This window comes from Silurus aristotelis, assembly GCF_946808225.1.
Source record: "Silurus aristotelis genome assembly, chromosome: 18".
NCBI lineage: Eukaryota > Metazoa > Chordata > Actinopteri > Siluriformes > Siluridae > Silurus > Silurus aristotelis.
The window spans coordinates 8,489,750-8,510,487 of record NC_139591.1 but is presented as its reverse complement, the minus strand read 5'-3'; the positions used below and the strand labels follow the sequence as shown (position 1 = coordinate 8,510,487).

The following is a 20,738-nucleotide window of genomic DNA, read 5'->3' as shown; positions in this document are numbered from 1 at the left end:
GTGTCATATCAAATATATTTCAGGTGAAGGTTATTTCGGGTGCATTTCTATTTTAATGCAATAGTCATCTAAACAACAGCCTCCCAGCCAGAAGAGAAAATCTTTCTCCAAATCATCTGACACACACATTCCTTTTTTTTTTATTCTTGATAACCTGTGTTACTGTATATAAGCCACTCAATCTCACAACGACCCCCATGTAAACTGTTACGTATATTTATTGTTCTGCATCTCACTCATATATTTGTACTTTACTGTACTGTATTATGTTACCCCATGGCCCTGAACAGATGACTTTTCATTCTAATACATAAGGTGTGCATGCACACTCACCAAGCACATTATTCTGAACACATTCAATCAGCCAATCATTTGACAGCAGTGCAATGAATAGAATCAAGCAGCTTCAGGTAAATTTCTCTTAAACCATCGGAATTGGGGAATTTAACATTTGAAGTAAAAAATAAAGCAATTATTAATTGTATTTTAATTTAGGATTTTAGCTGCACAACCATACTGGGTCTTCTTTGCTGTTTTTTTTCTTTCATGATGCACTTAAAGTTTTCAACTTCTACTATGAAGCAATAAAGTATTAATAAATGCAATATGCAGTTGCTGAAATATGCTTTCAAATGCATTTGTGGATAGCACAGCAAACTTTGTTCACAGACAATGACTTCTGGAGGTGTTTTTGCAGTGTGGCCTGAGGGCCCAAAGATCACAGACATCCAGGATAGATTTTTACCCTTGCACACAGAGATTTCTCTAGATTCCTTTTATGATATTATGTATTATAGATGATTATATACTCATCCATAATTTTATGTTGAGGAACATTCATTTTAAATTATTACACAATTTATAGGCACAGTTTTTTGAATATTGGTGAACCTCTGGTTGGTGAATTGGGTTACTGACCTGCTCCTACAATTTACATAATTTTCACTGTTTGTTTGTTAGCTGTAGTTCTGCAGAGTGTACAGCAGGGGGCTCAGAACACAACTCTAAGTAGCTTAAGTGCTGAAGGTGAGGGTGGTTGAGGTGTGTTTGTCCACCTGTACGGCTTGTGGTCTGTGTGTCAAGAAGTTGGAGATCCATTGACACAGGGGTGGGCTGAGTCTCAGGACCTCCAACTTAGAGTTGAGCGTGGAGGGAATTATGGTGCTGAAATGTTGTAGTGAATTTAGCTCACAAAAAGGGAAATATCTATAAGTAATTATAACAGGTTATGATTAATTATAAATATTTAGGTTAAATCTTAAAATTAACGGTAATAGAACCAATGTTACAATTATTTGATTTGTTCATCCAACAAACAGCCCCGTCCAATGATGGCGAGCCCTGCGTTGTAGGCAGCAGAGCGGTATCTCAGAGCATCGCGTATAGTTTTATCCACCCACGGCTTCTGGTTGGGAATTGTTCTGATGGTGGTTTTCTGTACTATATCATCCGCTGGTTTCCCGATGAATCCTACAACCGCTTCTGTAAACATGTTGACATCATCAGAGCTGCCCCTGAACATGTCCCAGTCTGCTTCATCTATAATGTCCTACAGAGCGGCCACCGGTGTTTGGTTTAACGTTAGTGTCTCATGTCTCATGTCCCATATTGTCCCATATTGCAGTGTCCATGTCCACTCGAGGTGGAATATAAACGCCACTGAATATGACCGAGCTGAATTCCCGAGGTAGATAGAAGGGGCGACATTTGATGATCAGTAGTTCCAGATTTGGTGTGCAGAAGCATGAAAGAGGAACAATGCGCCATTTTTCCTATATATAATAAACATTTACATTTACATTTGTGGCATTTAGCACCTTGTCCAGAGCGACGTATAACCTTAACCAAACATGGACGCTGCCATAACAGGCATATGGAAGCTGACAGCTCTTTCTGGAGTCTCTCTTCCCTAAGGTTCTTGTCTCTCTCCTTTTTATTGGATACTGAGACTTTAGACCCATCAGCTACAGGTGCGCCTCCGCTTACGAAGGAATAGCTGCCATAAAAGCAACTAAAAGCTGGACAAATTATGCAAACTTTATTTTATAAAAAGTAATATATAATATATGAACCAGATTTAGACACTGTTCAGTTTTTGACAATGATATATTGATCCTTTTCACAATTATACTCCAAAAAATTTATCTTCCAAATGCTCATCATCCTTAGCAAATAATATAAATAGCACAAAGTTTGTAGAATTTTTTCCTATTTACTAAGGGACACTGCCCCAAAGGCTGTTTATATAATTCTGGCAAAGCCTCCAACAACCTGATGGATCGAAATCAGTGTTTAAATAAATGTAACATCTGACACAGTACTGCTAACCCAAAGCATAGATGTTGAAACAAGACGATACAGTAGGGTATGCAAATCCAATGTTTGAGGGATATGTATAAAATAATTATATTATATTATATTATATTATATTATATTATATTATATTATATTATATTATATTATATTATATTATATTATATTATAAATTGAATTACATTTATGATAAAAAATGCACACTTTACAGTTAGTGCTTGTTCTTTGCTGTTTAGTATCAAAATATATAATTTTTCGAGGCAATGAACACTGCCTATTATTCTCAGTATTTTCATAGCTGATGGAAATCTGAATAAATAAATAAAACTCTTTTTCTTAAAGTATGGTTGTAGTTACTCTAGCAACTATGAGTGCCGTCATAACTTAATTTAAAGCGTACTGATTCAGATACACAACATTTCAACAGGTTATTATTTCAGTCCCTTGTGAATATAAGCTAAATTATTTTCTGTCAGAAACATAGCTCTTGCAGGACAATTGTGTGTTTTCTGAGCAGTGCCAGAAGTGCAGCAGTTGAATAATTTAAAAATAAAATTGTATTGTATGCAGCAAAAGTGGAATTTTAAAAACTTCAGTAACGCTCTTATGGGTCAATTCACTTTCCAGAGAATGCAGTCATAATTTAATTATGAATAAAATTACACTTGAAACTTTTCTTAAATGACTACGACCTCAAATTACCTCAAAATATAAGCAATGTTTTTTGTCGGTGGTGGTAATGGTTTTGGGTTTTCTTGAGGAGGGGGGTGGATAACTTATAAATGACATAAAGAATTGCACAATACGAATCCGGCACAGATCAAAAGAATGAGGAATGCATGTGTCACATAGACAGAGAGGGATGGAGTAATTCATTATAAGAGAAAAGGAATGTGAATATAGAGAGATGTGAAACAGCTCTTTACTGCTACTGATTTACCCACTTGAAAAATGTACTGATGCAGTGGCCTCTTTTTTGTCATTATAATTTTTTGTCATCATTAACTTGAGATAAAATCTATCAACATATATTTAAATTAACTTTATTGAACTAACTATTTCAGCTACAAAACTTTTATTTGTAATCAACTTTTAGTCAATTTAATGTTTATGTGTAAGGTTCATAAATTTTATGTTTCATGTGTGGATAAAATTTTTTTTTCCAAAATGCTGTACCCTTCTTCACATGTTTACCCACAATTACAGAATGGTGTTAATTTGCTTTATGATCAACAATTACCAGTTATTTCAGTTTATTCACAAACTAGCTTCTTTAGATCATACAGATTGTCTCTAGGTTACGTATTCAACCCTAGTTCCCTAAGTGAAGGAGACAATGCATCGCAATGCTTTAGGAACGCGACCGCGTTGTCTGCACTCTGAAATAATGTGTGTAATCAGTCAAATTGGAAGCGCGGCACGATCAGGAATTTTTTACAACGCACATGGAGTGAAGCCAGTGCCAGCTTCTGTCAAAGAGATGGCAGTGTGGCATAGAGACTAAGCGTCTCATTCTCTGAAAGAACTAGGGTTACATACGTAACCTAGTTCCCTTTCAGGAACTCGAGTTGCGTCGCAACGCTTTGGGAACGAGTGTCCGATCACACTAGACTGACCAGTCCCTGATCAGTGTGTATAGGCACAGCTAGGTTGAAGGGGCCAGGAGTGACACTGAGGTCACTGTTATAAAACCGGTCAAAGGTCAGGTACAAAAAAGCACTGGCTATAGCTGGGGTAAACTCCAGAAAGAAGGGCATGTACATCTCCCAAATGGCCAATAAGAACACAGTCATAACTGTGAAGTGCTTAAAGGAGGGTTCAGACAGAGCCTCCATCACAAGGGCCAGGTCTCATCGAGGCACTCTGGGTCACACCTGGGGCCTCAGCCTCCGGGTGCCACGGAGAAAAAACTTCAATAGAGGGTCTCTGACCAGAGTTTGCCCTGCCACGGCATGATACACCGAAATGGCGGACATGTAGACTTTTAGGGAGGACGGAACCAACCCTTTGGGAAATTGTCATTGGAGGAATTCCAGCGCTGAAACAACCGGGCAGTAGACTGGTTTCAAATGGTGGTGCTCACACCACGTATTGACCAGGCGCCATCTTAAAATCTCTCCAGAAGCCACAGCCATGCCTAAGCCACGCTCACCTAAGTCACGCCCAGTAGGGTTACATTTATTTTTTTGGACAAACAATAGACAAACAATTCAACATGAAATACACACAGAGCGCTTCATAAACAAACGGAAGCCGATGCCGGCTTCACACCATGTGCCTTTTTTAGCTTTCCGGTCGTGACATCACCCCGCTGGTTTTGATAATAGAAATTTCATTTTCTATTATCATTTTACTTTATGACTGTTTGTACAACATCTCAGGTCTTTATAAATAAAACAGCATTGCTAATAGTAATTGTGTGCTATGGTTTTATGACACCTGACTGGCATGACAATCCACTCTCAAACCAAACCAAAAAATACTATATAAATACTATATAAATAACATTTATCCACCTGTACTTTATAGACATATTTACAGGTATAACAGTGTAAATGCATTCATTATGCGACTCATAAAGTAACTTATTTTAACCTTGTTTTCCTACATTTATTCAACTACTACACAATGCTCTAGTAGCTCTTTTGATAAAAAATCCCCTTAAAATGTTTTTAATAAATTGATTAAGAAACCTGTTGATGGTTTTCATTTGAACAAATTAGGTATGTACATTTTGCATCCGTGTGTGTGTGTGTGTGTGTGTGTGTGTGTGTGTGTGTGTGTGTGTGTGTGTGTGTGTGTGTGTGCAGTCATCAGTAACAGATGTAATAAAGTGTGTGGAGCAGCCCTCTGGGCAGTGCTGTCAACTGTTTAAGAGGTCATTGCCTTTAAAATGCCTTTTAGTGCTGGACTATTTAAAAAGGCTGTAACAAGACACACAGACCCCTGAGACCAGATATCGACTATATGTCATTACCCTCAAACAGGGACTAAACATGTCCTTTAGCTTTGCACTTGCTTACCGTGTGTGTGTGTGTGTGTGTGTGTGTGTGTGCAAAATAAAATCAAAGATATTACAAAATATATATTCTTCTACAAGACGGAAGGTTTGAATTAAGGCAATAAATATCTGAGTAAATAATTATCTTAAAAGTAAATTGCTCAGGATAAGGGTGTCTGCCCAATGTTGTAATATTTTTGTTCATAGTAGTAGTAGTAGTTGAAATTGTAGTTGTATTGTAACAATAGTAAAAATAATGATTGTAATTGTAATTTGTATCACAAATATAATGGATATTTCTGTGAGACAAATGGATAGGTATAAAATCCAGCACACACTTTCCTCCTTGTACCTCTTTTATGGATATTTTATGAATAGCTCAAAAGAAAAAAAAATAATTGTATTCATATCTGGTGCAGTAAGTATTTGTTGCAAGCATAAATATTATTATTATTATTATTATTATTATTATTATTATTATTATTATTATTATTATTATTATTTTATCTGGACATCTTATTCATTGCCGTTACCATTGAGATTTCAGTGTGATTAGAAATACATTGTTGTAATGAACTGGTTGAAAAGTGGCAAATAATTGTATTTCATCAGAGAACAATTTCAGACTATAACCTTTTTGCATAGTAAACATTTATTAACAGCATTTTAGAAGAAACTGTGTTTGCAAAGAGTAGATAATAAAAAATCAGGCCAGATAAGTTCAGTATTTGTGTAAACATTAGTGGAAAAGTTTAGATGCCTAAAATTCAAAAGAGAAAAAAATCATGCTGCAACAGTCATATCTTTATGATAAATGCTTCCTCTTCTTCTTCTTCTTCTGGCTGCTCCTATTAGGGGTCGCCACAGCGGATCAGCCATCTCCATACCCCCCTGTCCTCTACATCTGCCTCTTTCAACCCAACTACCTGCATGTCTTCCCTCACTACATCCATAAACCGCCTCCTTGGCCTTCCTCTTTTCCTCCTTTCTTGTGGCTCCATTCTCAGTATTCTCCTACCAATATACCCCATGTCCCTCCTCTGCATGTCCAAACCATCTCAATCTCGCCTCCCTCACCTTGTCTACAAAACGTCCTACATGCGCTGTCCCTCTAATAAACAAATTTCTAATCCTGTCCATCCTTGTCACTCCCAACGAAAACCTCAACATCTTTAGCTCTGCTACTTCCAGCTCCACCTACTGTCTTTTACTCAATGCCCCTGTCTCTAAACATATACATAATTTACATTTGCGGCATTTAGCTGACACCCTTACAAAAGTGCTTTGAGTCTCTAGCAATGAATAAATCTACAATGGTATGCTAGATTACAAACGTAATATAAATATAACTCTTGAATTCTACAAAGCAAACATGGAAAGTGCTAATTTAAGTGTTTCAGGAAGAGGTAGGTCTTCAACCGTTGCTTGAAGATAGCAGGGGGCCTCGCTGTACGGACATTTAGGGGAAGTTCATTCCACCACCTCGGAGCAAGAACAAAGCAGAGCCTTAAAGTATACTTACCTCTCATTCTGAGAGAAGGTGGTACCAGTCAAGCAGTGCTGGAGGATCTTAGACAGCGTGGTGCAGTGCGAGGTGTGATGAGGTCTCTGTGTTAAGATAGTGCTGGTCTATTTTTGGCCTTGTAGGCAAGAATCAGTGTTTTGAATCTGATTCGTGCAGCTACTGGAAGCCAGTGAAGGGAGATCAGCAGTGGAGCGGTGTGGGAGATCTTGGGCAGATTGAACACAAGTCGTGCAGCTGCGTTTTGGATCATTTGCAGTGGATGAATAGTGTTCAGAGAAAGACCTGCCAGCAGAGAGTTGCAGTAGTCCAGTCTGACAAGAGTGACAAGAGACTGAACAAGCACCTGGGCAGCATGTGTGAACAGAAATGGTTGAATCCTTCGAATGTTGTAGAGAAAAAATCAACAGGAACGAGCAACATTAGAGACATGTGAGAAGAAGGACAGTTGATTGCCCATAGTTACCCCAAGGTTACGAGCAGTGGCTGAAGGGGAGAGCAGAGAGTCATGAAGAGTTATTCAGAGATAAACCATACAACATTGCAGGTCTCACCACAGTCCTATAAACTTTCCCTTTCACTCTTGCAGACACTCTTCTATAAAAAATCACTCCTGCCACTCTTCTTCACCCACTCCACCCTGCCTGCACTCTTTTTTTCACTTCTCTAACACACTCTCCATTACTTTGCACTGTTCACACCAGGTACCTAAACTCTTCCACCTTCTCTATCTCTTTTCCTTGCAAACGCACACACTCCACTGCCCCCCTCTCATTCACACACCTGTACTCTGTCTTACTCCTACTGACTTTCATTCCCCTTCTCTCCAGCGCATATCTCCACCTCTCCAGGCTCTTCTCAACCTGCTCCCTACTCTCCACAAATAACTTACCACAAATAACAATATCATCCGCAAACATCATAGTCCATGGAGACTCCTTTCTGACCTCGTCAGTCCAACCTCCATCTTGAACCAGTTTGTCGTTCCTACTGCACACTTTACTGCTGTCACACTCCCATCATACATGTCCTGCACCATCCTCACATACTTCTCTGACACACCTGACTTTCTCATACAGTACTACAATTCCTCTCTTGGCACTCTGTCATATGCTTTCACTAAATCCACAAACACACAATGCAACTCCTTCTGACGTTCTCTTTACTTCTCCATCAACATTCTCAAAGCAAATAATGTGTCTGTGATTATCTTCCTTGGCATAAAACCATACTGTTGCTCACAGATGGTCACCTCTTCTGTTAGCCTGGCTTCCACTACTCTTTCCCATAACTTCATGGTGTGACCGATCAACTTAATTCCCCTGTAGTTACTGCAGGTCTGCACATCTCCCTTGTTCTTAAAGATCGATACCAGCACACCCCATCTCCATTTCTCAGGCATCCTCTCACCTTCCAAAATCCTGTTAAACTATTTTGTTAAAAACTCCACTGCCACCTGTTTTAAACATCTCAATGCTTCTACCGGATATGTCATCTGGTACAACTGACTTTAAAATCTTCATCCTCTTAATCTCTGCTCTCACTTCCTCCTTACTAATCCTATTCACTTGCTGCTTCACCATCGCCACACCATCGAACCTTCTCTCTCTCTGATTTTCCTCATTCATCAGCTGCTCAAAATACTCCCTCCATCTTCTCAACACACTTTCCTCACTAGTCAACACATTTCCATCTCCATCCTTTATTGCTCTAACTTGCAGCACATCCTTCCCAGCTCGGTCCCTCTGCCTGGCCAATCGGTACAAATCCTTTTCTCCCTCCTTAGTGTCCAACTTCTCATACAGCTCCTCATATGCCTTTTCCTTGGCTTTCCACACATTCCTCTTCACCTGCGGCTGCATCTCCTTGTACTCCTGCCTACTTTTTACATTACTCTGTTGATCCCAATTCTGTTTTACCAACCTTTTTCTCCTTATGCTCCTCTGCACTTCCTCATTCCACTACCACGTCTCTTTGTCTTCCTTTCTATTTTCAGATGTTACACCAAGTACCTTTCTAGCTGTCTCCCTTATCACTTCTGCAGTAGTTACCCAATCATCCAGCACCTCTTCACCACCACCGAGCCAATGTCTAACCTCTTTTCTGAATCTCAAACTACAGTCTTCCTCCTTCGGTTTCCACCATCTTATTCTTCTTTCAGTCTTCACACACTTCCTCTTCTTCTTCAACTCCAAAACCATCCTACGGACCACCATCCGATGCTGTCTGTCTAGCCAATTGATCGGCCCGATCTTAAAAAAATATATATATATATTTATCAGCATTGGCTGATTGTGCTGCAAATTAGGCCAATTATAAGGCAGGTGCATCTGACACACCAAACCATGCATTTACATTCCTTGAGCTCGAGCTGTGTCAACAACGCTTTGGAAACGCTTTCAGGTTGTCCACGCTCTGAATCACCTGTGCAATCAGTCCATTGGAAAGCGAGGCATCACCAGCATCAGGAAGCTATAAGAGCACATGGAGTGAAACCAGCACTAGCTTATGTTTGTTTAGAAAACACTCGGTGTGTGCATGTCTGAAGAAAGAAAAAAAATCAAAGCGACTGGTAAGAGAAAGCACTCTTTTCGGCCATGTGTTTATTTTTGCCCCTGCTATATGTTGGTGGGAGATACGCACAGCCGATGTGTCGCTTTTTTTGGGAGCAGAGCATGCTCGGGTGGTTCTCGAGGGAGCTGACTGCACAGATGCACTCAAATGTCAATGCGAATGCTTTACTTCTGCGAAAAGAACTCTTAGAGGAGGGTGCTCCTGCTCTGCGTGGCTGAGGCGAAGTGGCGTTCGAGGACATGGGGCTTAAAGGTAGACCTAGCAGAGAGTTTGGAGAAGGGCTTCAGGAAGTTAAATCTTCAGGCTCTCTCTGTGGCCCCTTCTTTCCTGGAATTCACTCCAGGCATGGCCAGTGCCTTCCTCTAACCTAAATACAGTAAGGGTATGTTTCCAAGGTACCCTCAGCCGTCCCACAACCTGTTATGCTCCAGGAATTCTTCCCTCCTCCTTTTCAGGCCACAGACCAGGAGAAGCTTCACCAATTGTGTCCAGTGGTAGAGTCTACGGAACGGAACTGTGGAGGAAGTCGGAGCAGATGTGCGTCTGCTATGGCCCTTCGAGGAGAGGTCTCCCTGCAAACAAGCAGATGCTTAGCAGATGGATTGTGGATGATATTTCATCCTCTTATGAGTCCTCTGGTCTTCCCGATTCTTTCAGGGTCAGAGCTCACTCGACTTGAAGTGCGGCAACCTCTAAAGCTTTGTCCTCTGGAGTCTCCCTCAAAAACATCTGCAATGATGAGGGCTAGTCCACCCCACTGACCTTTTTAAGGTTTTATAGTCTTGATCTTAGTGCTACTCCTGGCCCCCCTGTCCTTCGACCTATCAAAGGACATATGTGGACATATGGTTCCCAGAGGGAATGAGAAGCTGCATCTCCATGCCACACTGCCTGCATCCCTGCAGCACTTCCTTTCCTTTTTAGAAGCCATTGGACTGATTACACATGTGATTCAGAGCTTGGACAACACAGAAGCGTTCCCTAAATCGTTACTGATGCAGCCTCTTATTCCCTCAGGGAACCATGGTTACATACATAACCTGAAGATGTTCTGCACTTGTGTGAAAGAACATAACTCTCTCATACCAGCAGGTGGCAGTAATCTATATGATATAAAGTATTGAAAATGTATTGTTAGCGATTGAGCAGAAAGTTGCCACAACAAAAGCTGGGTCTTCTGGTACCAATGATGACTCAAAAAAAAATCTTTATCAAAAAAGACTTCAATACATGTGGATGAGAAAAAGTGCATACTCATGACATGTCAGAGATGCTCTGAATATTGGTGGCAAAAGATGGTATCGCCAGTTTCTGCTAACGCATTTGGCTGCTGAATATGCATGGTTTCTTGATACTCTTGCTGTCTTCTATGCCTTCACCTGACCCACGAATGTGGCCATCATACTGGCTGGTTCTGATGCTTCTGCCTATGACATATGTCTTCCTGATACCAACCATTACTGGATATGGATAATGACAGTGATGTATCCTGTTCTAGTGCCAGTGTTGATTCATGTATTAGTGTAGGTGGTCATGATTACAGGCCCACCTCACCTGTATGTGACAATCTTACTGGTCAGGTCAGTGAAGATTCAGCTGGGGATTTTTTCTGAGTTGTCCTATGTTTTTTCCTTCTGAACATTCCCTCATGTCAAGAACAATTCATTCTGGTCACCATGACCTGATCAAATTAAACTTATCGAACATTGTGTACATATTGTTAAATTTAGAGTGTGCAGTCTGTTCATTATATGATAAATTATATGATAAATAATCCTACATGAGCCTACAACCAGCTGTAGTTTAGGCTGCAGGTAGGCATAGGCATACCAAAACCTGGTAACAAGTGTACTATTTAGAGATTTGTTTTTTAATAAATGTTTAATTTAAGCAATTTTCTGTATTACTTCTTATTAATTAACTGTTAGCTTTAATGAGATGAAGGGGGAAACAAAAAAAAAAGAAAATCTGCCAAACAAAATAAGCATCATATATCGGCCATCGGTTTCCCCTATTTTGGCATAAGCTAAAGAAAAAACTGATATTGGTCAACTTCTACACACAGTCATACTGTCAGGGATTCACCCTGCCACGCCCCCCTCTGTAGCTGTCAGGGATTCACCCTGCCACGCCCCCGTCTGTAGCTGTCAGGGATTCACCCTGCCACGCCCCCCTCGATAGCAGTCACGCTGCTTCCCAAGATTACCGACAGCTGTGGCTCATGAAAGATCAGACTACATAAACTCACGTTCTTGAGTCACAGGCTGTCGGTCGTTATATTGTCAAGCTGGACAATCGCGTGGCTGCTCGACCGCCGGCTGTATATGCGAATTCCACTTCCGACTTGGATTACTCATTGCCGAAGGCTTTATGGATTATGCTTGGGACATTCGAACTCATAGCGGACAACGCGTATCGAGCGGATGTCTTTGTTTGTTGTTTTCAACGGCTTATGAGTGTTTTTGTGTTGTACGGTTGTTGAAATAAAAGGACAATGATCGGACTATATCGGCTTCCGCGTCTGCAGCCTGACACATACAGCCACAGTATATTAGTACTCTATCTCAGTAATTCTACTTATTGTGAAGTACACACTATATGTTTACCTACTTATAAACGAGACAAAGTTTAGCTACAAGTATGATGGTAGGAAAAACATAAGGAAAGTACTGGTCATGATCTGAAGCATACCGCATGTTGTAGGCATTCATGGATACAAAAAGAACTCATTGAGCAAGATGACTTCTTAAGTGTTAAGAGCTTTATAATCTGTGCTGATCAAGTCAAATAATATAAAACCCCCCTTTACCAATTGGCAATGACCCAAAGCACACTTTGAAACCAAATTAGGCAAAAAAAAAAAAGTGCAATGCTCAGCAATGGCCAAATCAATCACCTGACCCGAGACTCGCCTCCCATGTTTGCATGCATACCTTAATCAGCATCTCACTTGCAGCTTATTTCCATATCAGGCAACAGCAAATAATATATCTGGACTTTCAGCCACTCACTCCTATACTGTTCTAGTTTTTAATGTGGTATCGCTCATGTCTGATGTATTGTCTGTTTTTTCTCATTATTTGTTTGTACTAATAATTTTATTTATTTATTTATTTATTTTTTCCGGGTTTTTCCCGGTTTCAAAAGCTTCAAGCTAAAAAACTGAGCCCCGTAACATTAGACCAATGAAATTGCCGAACGGGTTGAGGTGAACCAATGAAATTCTTTATATTAAATCTAGCACGCTCCCACTGAATCGGGCCGCAGCACATCATAAATATGGATGAGGTTTCTCTGACGTTTGACCTGCCTCTCACTCGGACTGTCAACAGGAAAAGTGAATCCTTCGTCACGCTGAAAACAACCGGGCATGAAAACTTCACCTGTGTTCTGAGCTGCACGGCATCGGGAGAAAAGCTTCACCGATGGTGATTTTTAAACGCACGACGATGCCAAAAGAAAAACTCCCGAGAGAAATTGTTGTGAAAGGAAGGAGGAAGACAGTGAACAATGACTTTCTTGGTAGGCTACTGTTTAGATACAAACCGTGTAACAGACACTGTCTTTCGTAAAAGCCTATGTAAAGTTCATTAGTTTCAACGTAGGCTTATAAACAGGTGCGGCTTATTTATGTTCAAAATAAAAATCTTTGTCAAATTCAGCAGGTGCGGCTTATATTTGGGTGCGCTTAATAGTCGGTAATCTCTTTCAGATTTACCACCAGGATCACCCGCATACTAATACTCTGCCTCGCTCAGCCTGATCCCACACTTACCTGGTAGTTTTTTTATTGAGTGCTCAACTTTCCCTTCAGTGACCTAAGTTCAATCCCTGGTCTCAGTGTTTACCAGGTCTGCATATTTCATCTCTTCTCTCGCATCTTGTGGCTTAACTCCCCCCCCCCCACACACACACACACACACACACACCCCTCAGCCCCGCTGTTACGTACTGCAAAAGCACGTACATGTTTGTATAGTTTTGCTTCTCTTTCTGCATTGTCTCCCTGTCATTTTGCCTTTCCTTGAATGCAGGTGTCGGTTGTTATCATTGGGGCATTATGGGGGATCTGCCACACCCCTAGCATAAGCAGACGTCACCAAAGAGGTAAGGCTTCCAGGATTAAAGCGTCATCATTGAGGAAGGAAAGGGGAGAGGTAGGGAGATAAGCAGAAACCTGAAATTTTGCTCTGCTTTCAAAGCAATCCCCTGTCTGTAGTTAAACCTGCTGTTACTACCATTTTTGAAAGCACTATGTGGACAGATAGTTTGGGCACGCCTTTACAAAAAACCCCATAGAGGTTTTCTGTTGAGGCACACTAGGATTAGAGGCAAGTGTTAGTTTGGCAAGTTAGGATGTAAATAAGTAGTGAAGTTTCACCCGGTCCAATAATATGATATTACCAATAAACTACTTTCTCTCTGCCAGGGTTAGGGTTTGGGTTTTCGTTAGAGTGACAAAGAACTCAGGTTGGATAAGCACATGTGGGAGCAATGCAGGGAGGGTTTTCCCTGGCCAATTAAATTGTCAACAGTTCTCTCAGTTTTCAAGCCCCTTCCAAACCCTGTCCTTGTAGTAATAGGCCTGCCAACCAGGATAGGGTTGGAAGAGCCTTGAAGACTGGGAGGACAGACCTGTCCACCCTGGCCAAAAGAGAGGGCTTGCAAATACATTGGTTTGATGGCTAGTGGTAAACCAGATAATCCTCCCACCGGGGCCTCTGTAGACCCACAATCTCCTGACATGTGTACTGGTCCATGTAAGTATCACAATCGAAGTTAGTTATTCAGCAAAGAACAAGCTCTTTCCACAGCACTGTTTGTTTGATTGATGGGGGCCATGAAGAAAGAGATCAGCAATTCCCTTACTGCAGCATAATATAGCCCTCCTCTTTGGGCATCAGGTTTCTCTTTGTGGCTAAGAAGGACAACACTTTTCAATCATGTATTGACTACAGGTGTCATCAATTAAAAAAAAAAAAAAAAAAAAAAAAAAAAAGAAAAACATTTCCACTAATGAACTTCACATTCACTGGTCTATATAAGGGCTGGAGATAAATGTAAGACCACATTACACATTACAATCATATACCAACCAGGGTCTAAGAACATTAAGCCTAGTGCCCTCTCCAGGTTGTTTAACCCCCAAGGAGAAGACCTCAAAACCAGGCACTTTCCTTGCTCCAGAATAGCAGGGGCTGTTTCCTGAAAGATTGAGGCTTAATGTTCTCAACTGGACTCTAGAGGTATTGGTCCTCCTAACCGATTATTTGTCCCCAGTTCTGTGTGTTCGCATGTTCCCAAGTGGGGACAATTGTTGTGATTTTCCTGAAATTCTGGTCAGTCCTTTGCATGTCAGGATCCAGGAGATTTTCCAGGTACTGCGCCACATTTGTTTTCTGTTCTCGCCACAAGAGGATTTTGGGTCAGCTCTAAATGCTTCCACCTTGTTTCCACTGTGAATAAATAGTTCCCTTTTTGGCTTGTCTCTCACTGTTTCATTGCCTTTCCTGACGCCTGTTGACTCTTCGTAAAATCGTGTCAGCTGTGTTGGCAGCCCTAATCCCCTGCCTTTTCAGTCACAGAGAAGGTATTGCTTTTAAGGTTTTTTGCTGTATCTTTGCTCATACCTTTCACTTTTATTCTCCCTGCGATAGACTCAGGTCGATTCAAAAGATATAAACTGTTTATATTTTGCCGGATTATTTAATATTCTATTCTAAAACTATTGTTGCATTTATTTATTTTTTTGACAGTTTTTCTAATCACTGTTTTTGGTTCAGGGCTTTTGCTCAGCTTTTGTTAAATGCTTCTTTCTGTGTTTTTAGAGTTGTAATTTTGGTTCCTGATGGATTCATTTTGTTTTGCTTTCATTGAACATTGTGTTAGTGTCTTTTGGAATTCTTTTGGACACTGTCATGGACCGTGGACCCCAGTTTGTCTTTCAGGTATGTAAAGCCTTCTGTAATGCCAATTGCATGTCTGTCAGTCTGTCTTCAGTCTTTTATTCTTAGTTGCGTCCTGCTCCCTTGCAGATCATCATTGTAGGCTTGCACACAAATGTCATCCATTGCAGATTGTATGGCATGCTACTTAAAACATTTTACTCTTAACTATCTTTAACAATCTCTTACCTTGCTACCTAGACCTGTTCGTTATCGAGAAGATCATCTGTATATAAATTCAAGCAACCCAGATCCACGAGAGTCCACCCATTCTTTCACATTAAAGCCAATCCTAGTTAGCAATTGTTTGTTAATTTTAATCTCTCTGTTCTTAGGATTCACTGCCAGCCTCACTCAGGCTGCTCGCCTGGTGGCTCTTTTACTGAAAGCTTGACTCTCACACCAGTGATCCTATTTTGAGTTCCGGTCTTGGCACTTTCAAAATCTGCATATTTTACTTTCCTTTACTAAGTATGGAAAACGATATATTTTTTGTTTCATCTTTTGGGTGAAAAGATTTTTATGTGAACATCTGGAAATGCACCCTCAATGCTAAAATATGTGTAAAAGCAACATTTTATTCCATTCATATATCTTTTTCCAGGAAGCCCTTGCATATTCCAGAGAGGTGATGCTAAACTGCATACTGCATCTAATTCAACAGCATGGCTTCATAGTGGAAGAGTCGAGACTTTTTACCAACTGAAAACATTTGGCACATTATGGAACAAAAAATATGGCAAAAAAAGTGCCAGGACTGTTGATAATCTAGAATTCTGTATCAGACATGCATGAGAACATTTCTTTCAAAATTTTAGGAATTGGTCTGCTCAGTTATCAGATGTATAAAGGACATTGTTAAAAGAAGAGGGGGATGCTACACAGTGGTAAAAATGGCTGTGTCCCAAACTTTTTGAGATATGATTCAGCCATCAATTTCAAAAATATGTTTTCCATAAACTTTCAGTGTTTTCTATGGTCTATTGTTAAAATATATGTTTATGAAATTTGAAAATCATTGCATACTATTTTTATTTACATTTTACACAGCGTGTGTGTGTGTGTGTGTGTGTGTGTGGCAATTGTTTAAAACCTGTGTGCCAACATATAACAGGGATCAACAAGGAACCAAATCTAAAGAGAAACATATAGTAAAACATTTTAAACATTGCAACATTTAAACATTACTTTCACATTTTCAAATGAACATTAATATCATTGCATGGAACAGTCATCAATTTGCAGTCTTCTGACTCGGAACTCTACTTGAAATACTGTATTTAAGTAATTTTCCTGAACTGGAGTCACAAATGTTGGAATAATGTCACACATCTAAAAGTAAAAAAAAAAGACATAAAACAAGAGACATCAACCCTTTTACAAATTAATTACACAAGTAAAGTTAAGTTTATTAAAAAAAAAATACAGTCATTTAGTGATTTTTCCAGAAAACCCAGCCATTAGGGATGCACAATCCAGTGCACTCTTAGTGCCGGTCCTAAGCCAGGATAAATGGGGAGGGTTGCATTAGGAAGGGCATCCAGCGTAAAACATATGGAAAATCTAATATGCGGGTCACGATTAAGAATTTCATACCGGATCGGTCAAGGCCCGGGTTACCAATGACCGCCACAGATATCATTAGCCAACAGGGTACCGGTGGAAATTGGGCTACTGTTGGCCGAAGGAGCCAAAGGAGATGAAGGAGAGGAGGAAGACGTCTACAGAGGTGACAGGGAACAGAGACGTGTAGGAGAGTAGAGGTTAGGGTTGGTACTTTAAATGCTGGTACTATGACTGGTAAAGGGAGAGAGGTAGCTGATATGATGGAGAGGAGAAAGGTAGATATGTTGTGTGTTCAGGAGACCAAGTTGAAAGGGAGTAAGGCCAGAAGCATTGAAAATGGGTTTTAACTGTTCTATCATTGTGTGAATGGAAAGAGAAATGGTGTAGGGGTGATTCTGAAGGAAGAGTGCAGTAAGAGTCTAGTGGAGGTGAACATAGTTTCTGATAGGGTGATGGACGTGAAGCTGGAAGTTAAAGGTGTGACGATAAATATCAGTGCTTATGCTCCACAAGTGAGTTGTGAGATGGAGAAGAAGGAAAAGTTCTGGATTGCATGTCTATAGTGGGCATGTTGGTGAAGGGAACGGAGGGAATGAGGAGTTAATGGGTAGGTGTGGCTTTAAGGAGAGGAATGTGGAAAGGCAGATGGTTGTAGATTTAACAAAAAAGGATGGAAATAACAGGTGTAAATACATATTTTAAAAATGAGGAGCACAGGGTGATGTATAAGAGCAGAGGAAGGTGCACAACAGAAGACTGTATTATATGCAGGAGATGCAACCTGAAAGAGAATGGAGTAAGGAGACTGTGAGGTGTTGGCAGGAGATAGTAAAGTCTTTTATCAGTAGATTTTTCTTAGGTAAAGGAGCACATCTGGAGGGATCATGGATATAGAGTGTTTGGTGAACTGGGATATTTGTATAATGTTGTCCCCTCACTCTTACACATTTACTCAGTTTTGTTGATGGTGGTGTGGTGGGTGCCGCTGCAGAAAAGACAAATGAGGAGCTGTATGTGAATTTGGACAATAAGGAAGGAGAAAAGTATTTGTACCAATTAGCCAGGCAGAGGGACGGAGCTGGAAAGGATGTGCCGCAAGTTAAAGCAATAAAGGATGGAGATAGAAATGTGCTGACAAGAAAGGGTTGTGTGTTGAGAAGATGAAGGGAGTATTTTGAGCAGCTGATAAATAAGGGAAATGAGAGAGAGAGAGAGAGAGAGAGAGAGAGAGAGAGAGAGAGAGAGAGAGAGAGAGAGAGAGAGAGAGAGAGAGAGAGAGAGAGAGAGAGAGAAGGTTGGATGTGCAGGAAGTGCATAAGATTAGAAGCAGGAAGTGAGAGGAGCTGTTAAGAGAATGAAGAATGGAAAGTCAGTTGGTCCAGATGTCATACAAGTAGAAGCATGGAGGTGTTTAGGAAAGATGGCAGTGGAGTTTTAAACAAGATTCTGAAAGGTGAGCGGATGCCTGAGGTATGGAGAAGGAGTGTGCTGGTACAGATTTTTGAGAATAAGGGAGCTTTGCATACCTGCAGTAACAGTATGGTTTAATGCCAAGGAAGAGCACTATGTATGCAATATTTGCTTAGAGAATGTTGATAAAGAAGTATAAAGAAGGTTAGAAGGAGTTGCATTGTGTGTGTGGATTTAGAGAAGCGTTGACAGGGTGCCAAGAGAGGAGTTGTGGTATTGTATGAAAAAGCCAGGCAGAGAAGTATGTGATTGTGGTGAACAATGTATAAGGACAGTGTAACAGCGGTGATGTTTGCAGTAGGAAAGACAGACTGGTTCAAGGTGAAGGTTGGATTGCATCAAGGATCGGCTCTGAGCCCTTTTCTTTTTGCAGTGGTGATGGACAGGTTGATAGGTAAACCATTTCTGAAACAGGTGAAAACCTGGCCAGAAGGAGCTACTTCTGCTCTTCAGGACTGTTTTGAGTGCACTGACTGGGACATGTTTAGAGAGGCTGCAACCAACGGCGATTCCATCAACTTGGAGGAGTACACATCATCAGTGACCAACTACATCAGCAAGTGCGTTGATGATGTGACCATCTCCAAGACAATCACTACATGCTCCAACCAGAAGCCGTGGACGACTGCAAATGTGCATGCGCTGTTGAAACAAAGAGACTCTGCCTTCAGAGCAAGGGACAAGACGGCCTTAAAAACAGCAAGGGCCAAACTGAGAGGCGAAGCGCACACATGCGAAAAAAATCCACAGCCACTTCCAGGAAAGTGGAGACACTCGGGGCATGTGGCAGGGCATTCAGGCGATCACCAATTACAAGACAACATCACCTGCTTGTGACCGTGACGCCTCCCTCCCAGATGCGCTAAACGACTTCTACACCCGGTTTGAGGTACAGAACAACGTGAAGGCGAGGAAGACCATCCCTCCTCCCACTGACCAGGTGCTCTGTCTAAACACAGCTGAAGTGAGGAAAGCTCTCTCACCCTCCCTGGACCCCATGCAGTTTGCGTATCGTCCAAAACGTTCCATGGCCCTCTCCCACCTGGATAACAAGGACTCATATGTACAAATGCTGTTCATTGATTTCAGCTCAGCATTCAACACATCATTCCTCAGCACCTGATCGAAAAGTTGAACCTTCTGGGCCTTAACACCTCCCTCTGCAACTGGATCCTGGACTTCCTGACTGGGAGACCCCAGTCAGTCCGGATTGGGAACAGCATCTCAAGCACCACCACACTCAGCCCACTGCTGTTCACTCTGCTGACTCACGACTGTGTAGCAATGCACAGCTCGAATCATATCATCAAGTTTGCCGATGACAAGGCCGTGGTGGGTCTAATCAGTAAGAACGACGAGTCAGCATATAGAGAGGAGGTGCAACGGTTAACTGCCTGGTGTGGAGCAAACAACCTGTCTCTGAACGTAGACTAAACGAAAGAGATGCTTGTGGACTTCAGGAGAGCACAGAGGGACCAATCTCCACTGATTATTGATGGCTCCTCTGTGGAGATCGTCAAGAGCACCAAATTCCTTGGTGTTCATCTGGCAGACAACCTCACCTGGTCACTAAACACCAGCTCCATCACCAAGAAAGCCCAGCAGCGTCTCTACTTCCTGAGAAGGCTAAGGGAAGCCCACCTCCCTCCCCCCATCCTGACCATGTTCTACAGAGGGACCATTGAGAGCATCCTGAGCAGCTGCATCACTGCCTGGTTTGGGAATTGCACCGTCTCGGATTGTAAGACCCTACAGAGGATAGTAAGGACAGCTGAGAAGATCATCAGAGTCTCTCTCCCCTCTATTATTGACATTTACACCACATTCTCAACACACAGAACTAAAACAAAACTCACACACACTCACTCACACACACACACACTCACTCAAATGTGTGTTACCGAGCTGTACAACCTGGACTAAACACAATCATCACTCATCTCGATCCACTCCACCACCATTTATTTTTTATTATTATTTATTCTTGCACCTTTGTATTCAGTATAATGTTTACATGCTGTCTTGCACCTCCTTGCTGCTGTTTTTTTGCACTACATTGTTCTGTTCTGTTCTGTTTGTATTCTCTCCTGGGTATAGTTTTTACATTTCTCTTTGCACAGTACTGTATAATCAAGTATACAGTAGGTTTACTAGTCGGCGCTATACTTGGTTTTTTGTTTTTTGTCTTGTCTTGTGTTGTCTTGTGTTGTCTGTCTGCACTGTCTGTCTGTACTGTTTTTTGTTTGCACTGTTTACACTGGGTTGCACTCGATGGACTTTATGTTTGTGTTGTAGCTCTATGTTGTTGTTGTTTAGTGTAGCACCTGGGTTCCGGAGGAACGTTGTT

The 20,738-nt window shown here is 41.1% G+C and overlaps 2 protein-coding genes across 6 annotated transcripts in view; one reads left to right on the top strand and one right to left on the bottom strand.

Annotated features, from left to right (window-relative positions):
• Positions 1-437: 437 nt before the first annotated feature.
• mpzl1l (myelin protein zero-like 1 like) overlaps positions 438-20,738 on the bottom strand; it is a 186,027-nt gene continuing 165,726 nt past the window's right edge. The window contains exon 7 of the mRNA XM_083569188.1: positions 438-448. The gene's annotated coding sequence lies outside the window, so the exon portion shown is untranslated. The remainder of the gene's footprint in view (positions 449-20,738) is intronic.
• The window catches only part of LOC310740706 (nectin-4), a 30,151-nt gene continuing 24,644 nt past the window's right edge, over positions 15,232-20,738 (top strand). For 3 of the 5 annotated variants that reach the window (XM_083567671.1, XM_083567675.1, XM_083567672.1), the window contains exon 1: positions 15,232-15,358. In XM_083567671.1, coding sequence (XP_083423797.1) covers positions 15,259-15,358 — 100 coding nt within the window. In that variant the 5' untranslated portion in view covers positions 15,232-15,258. The remainder of the gene's footprint in view (positions 15,359-20,738) is intronic. The other 2 variants (XM_083567674.1, XM_083567670.1) reach the window with 1 other exon arrangement.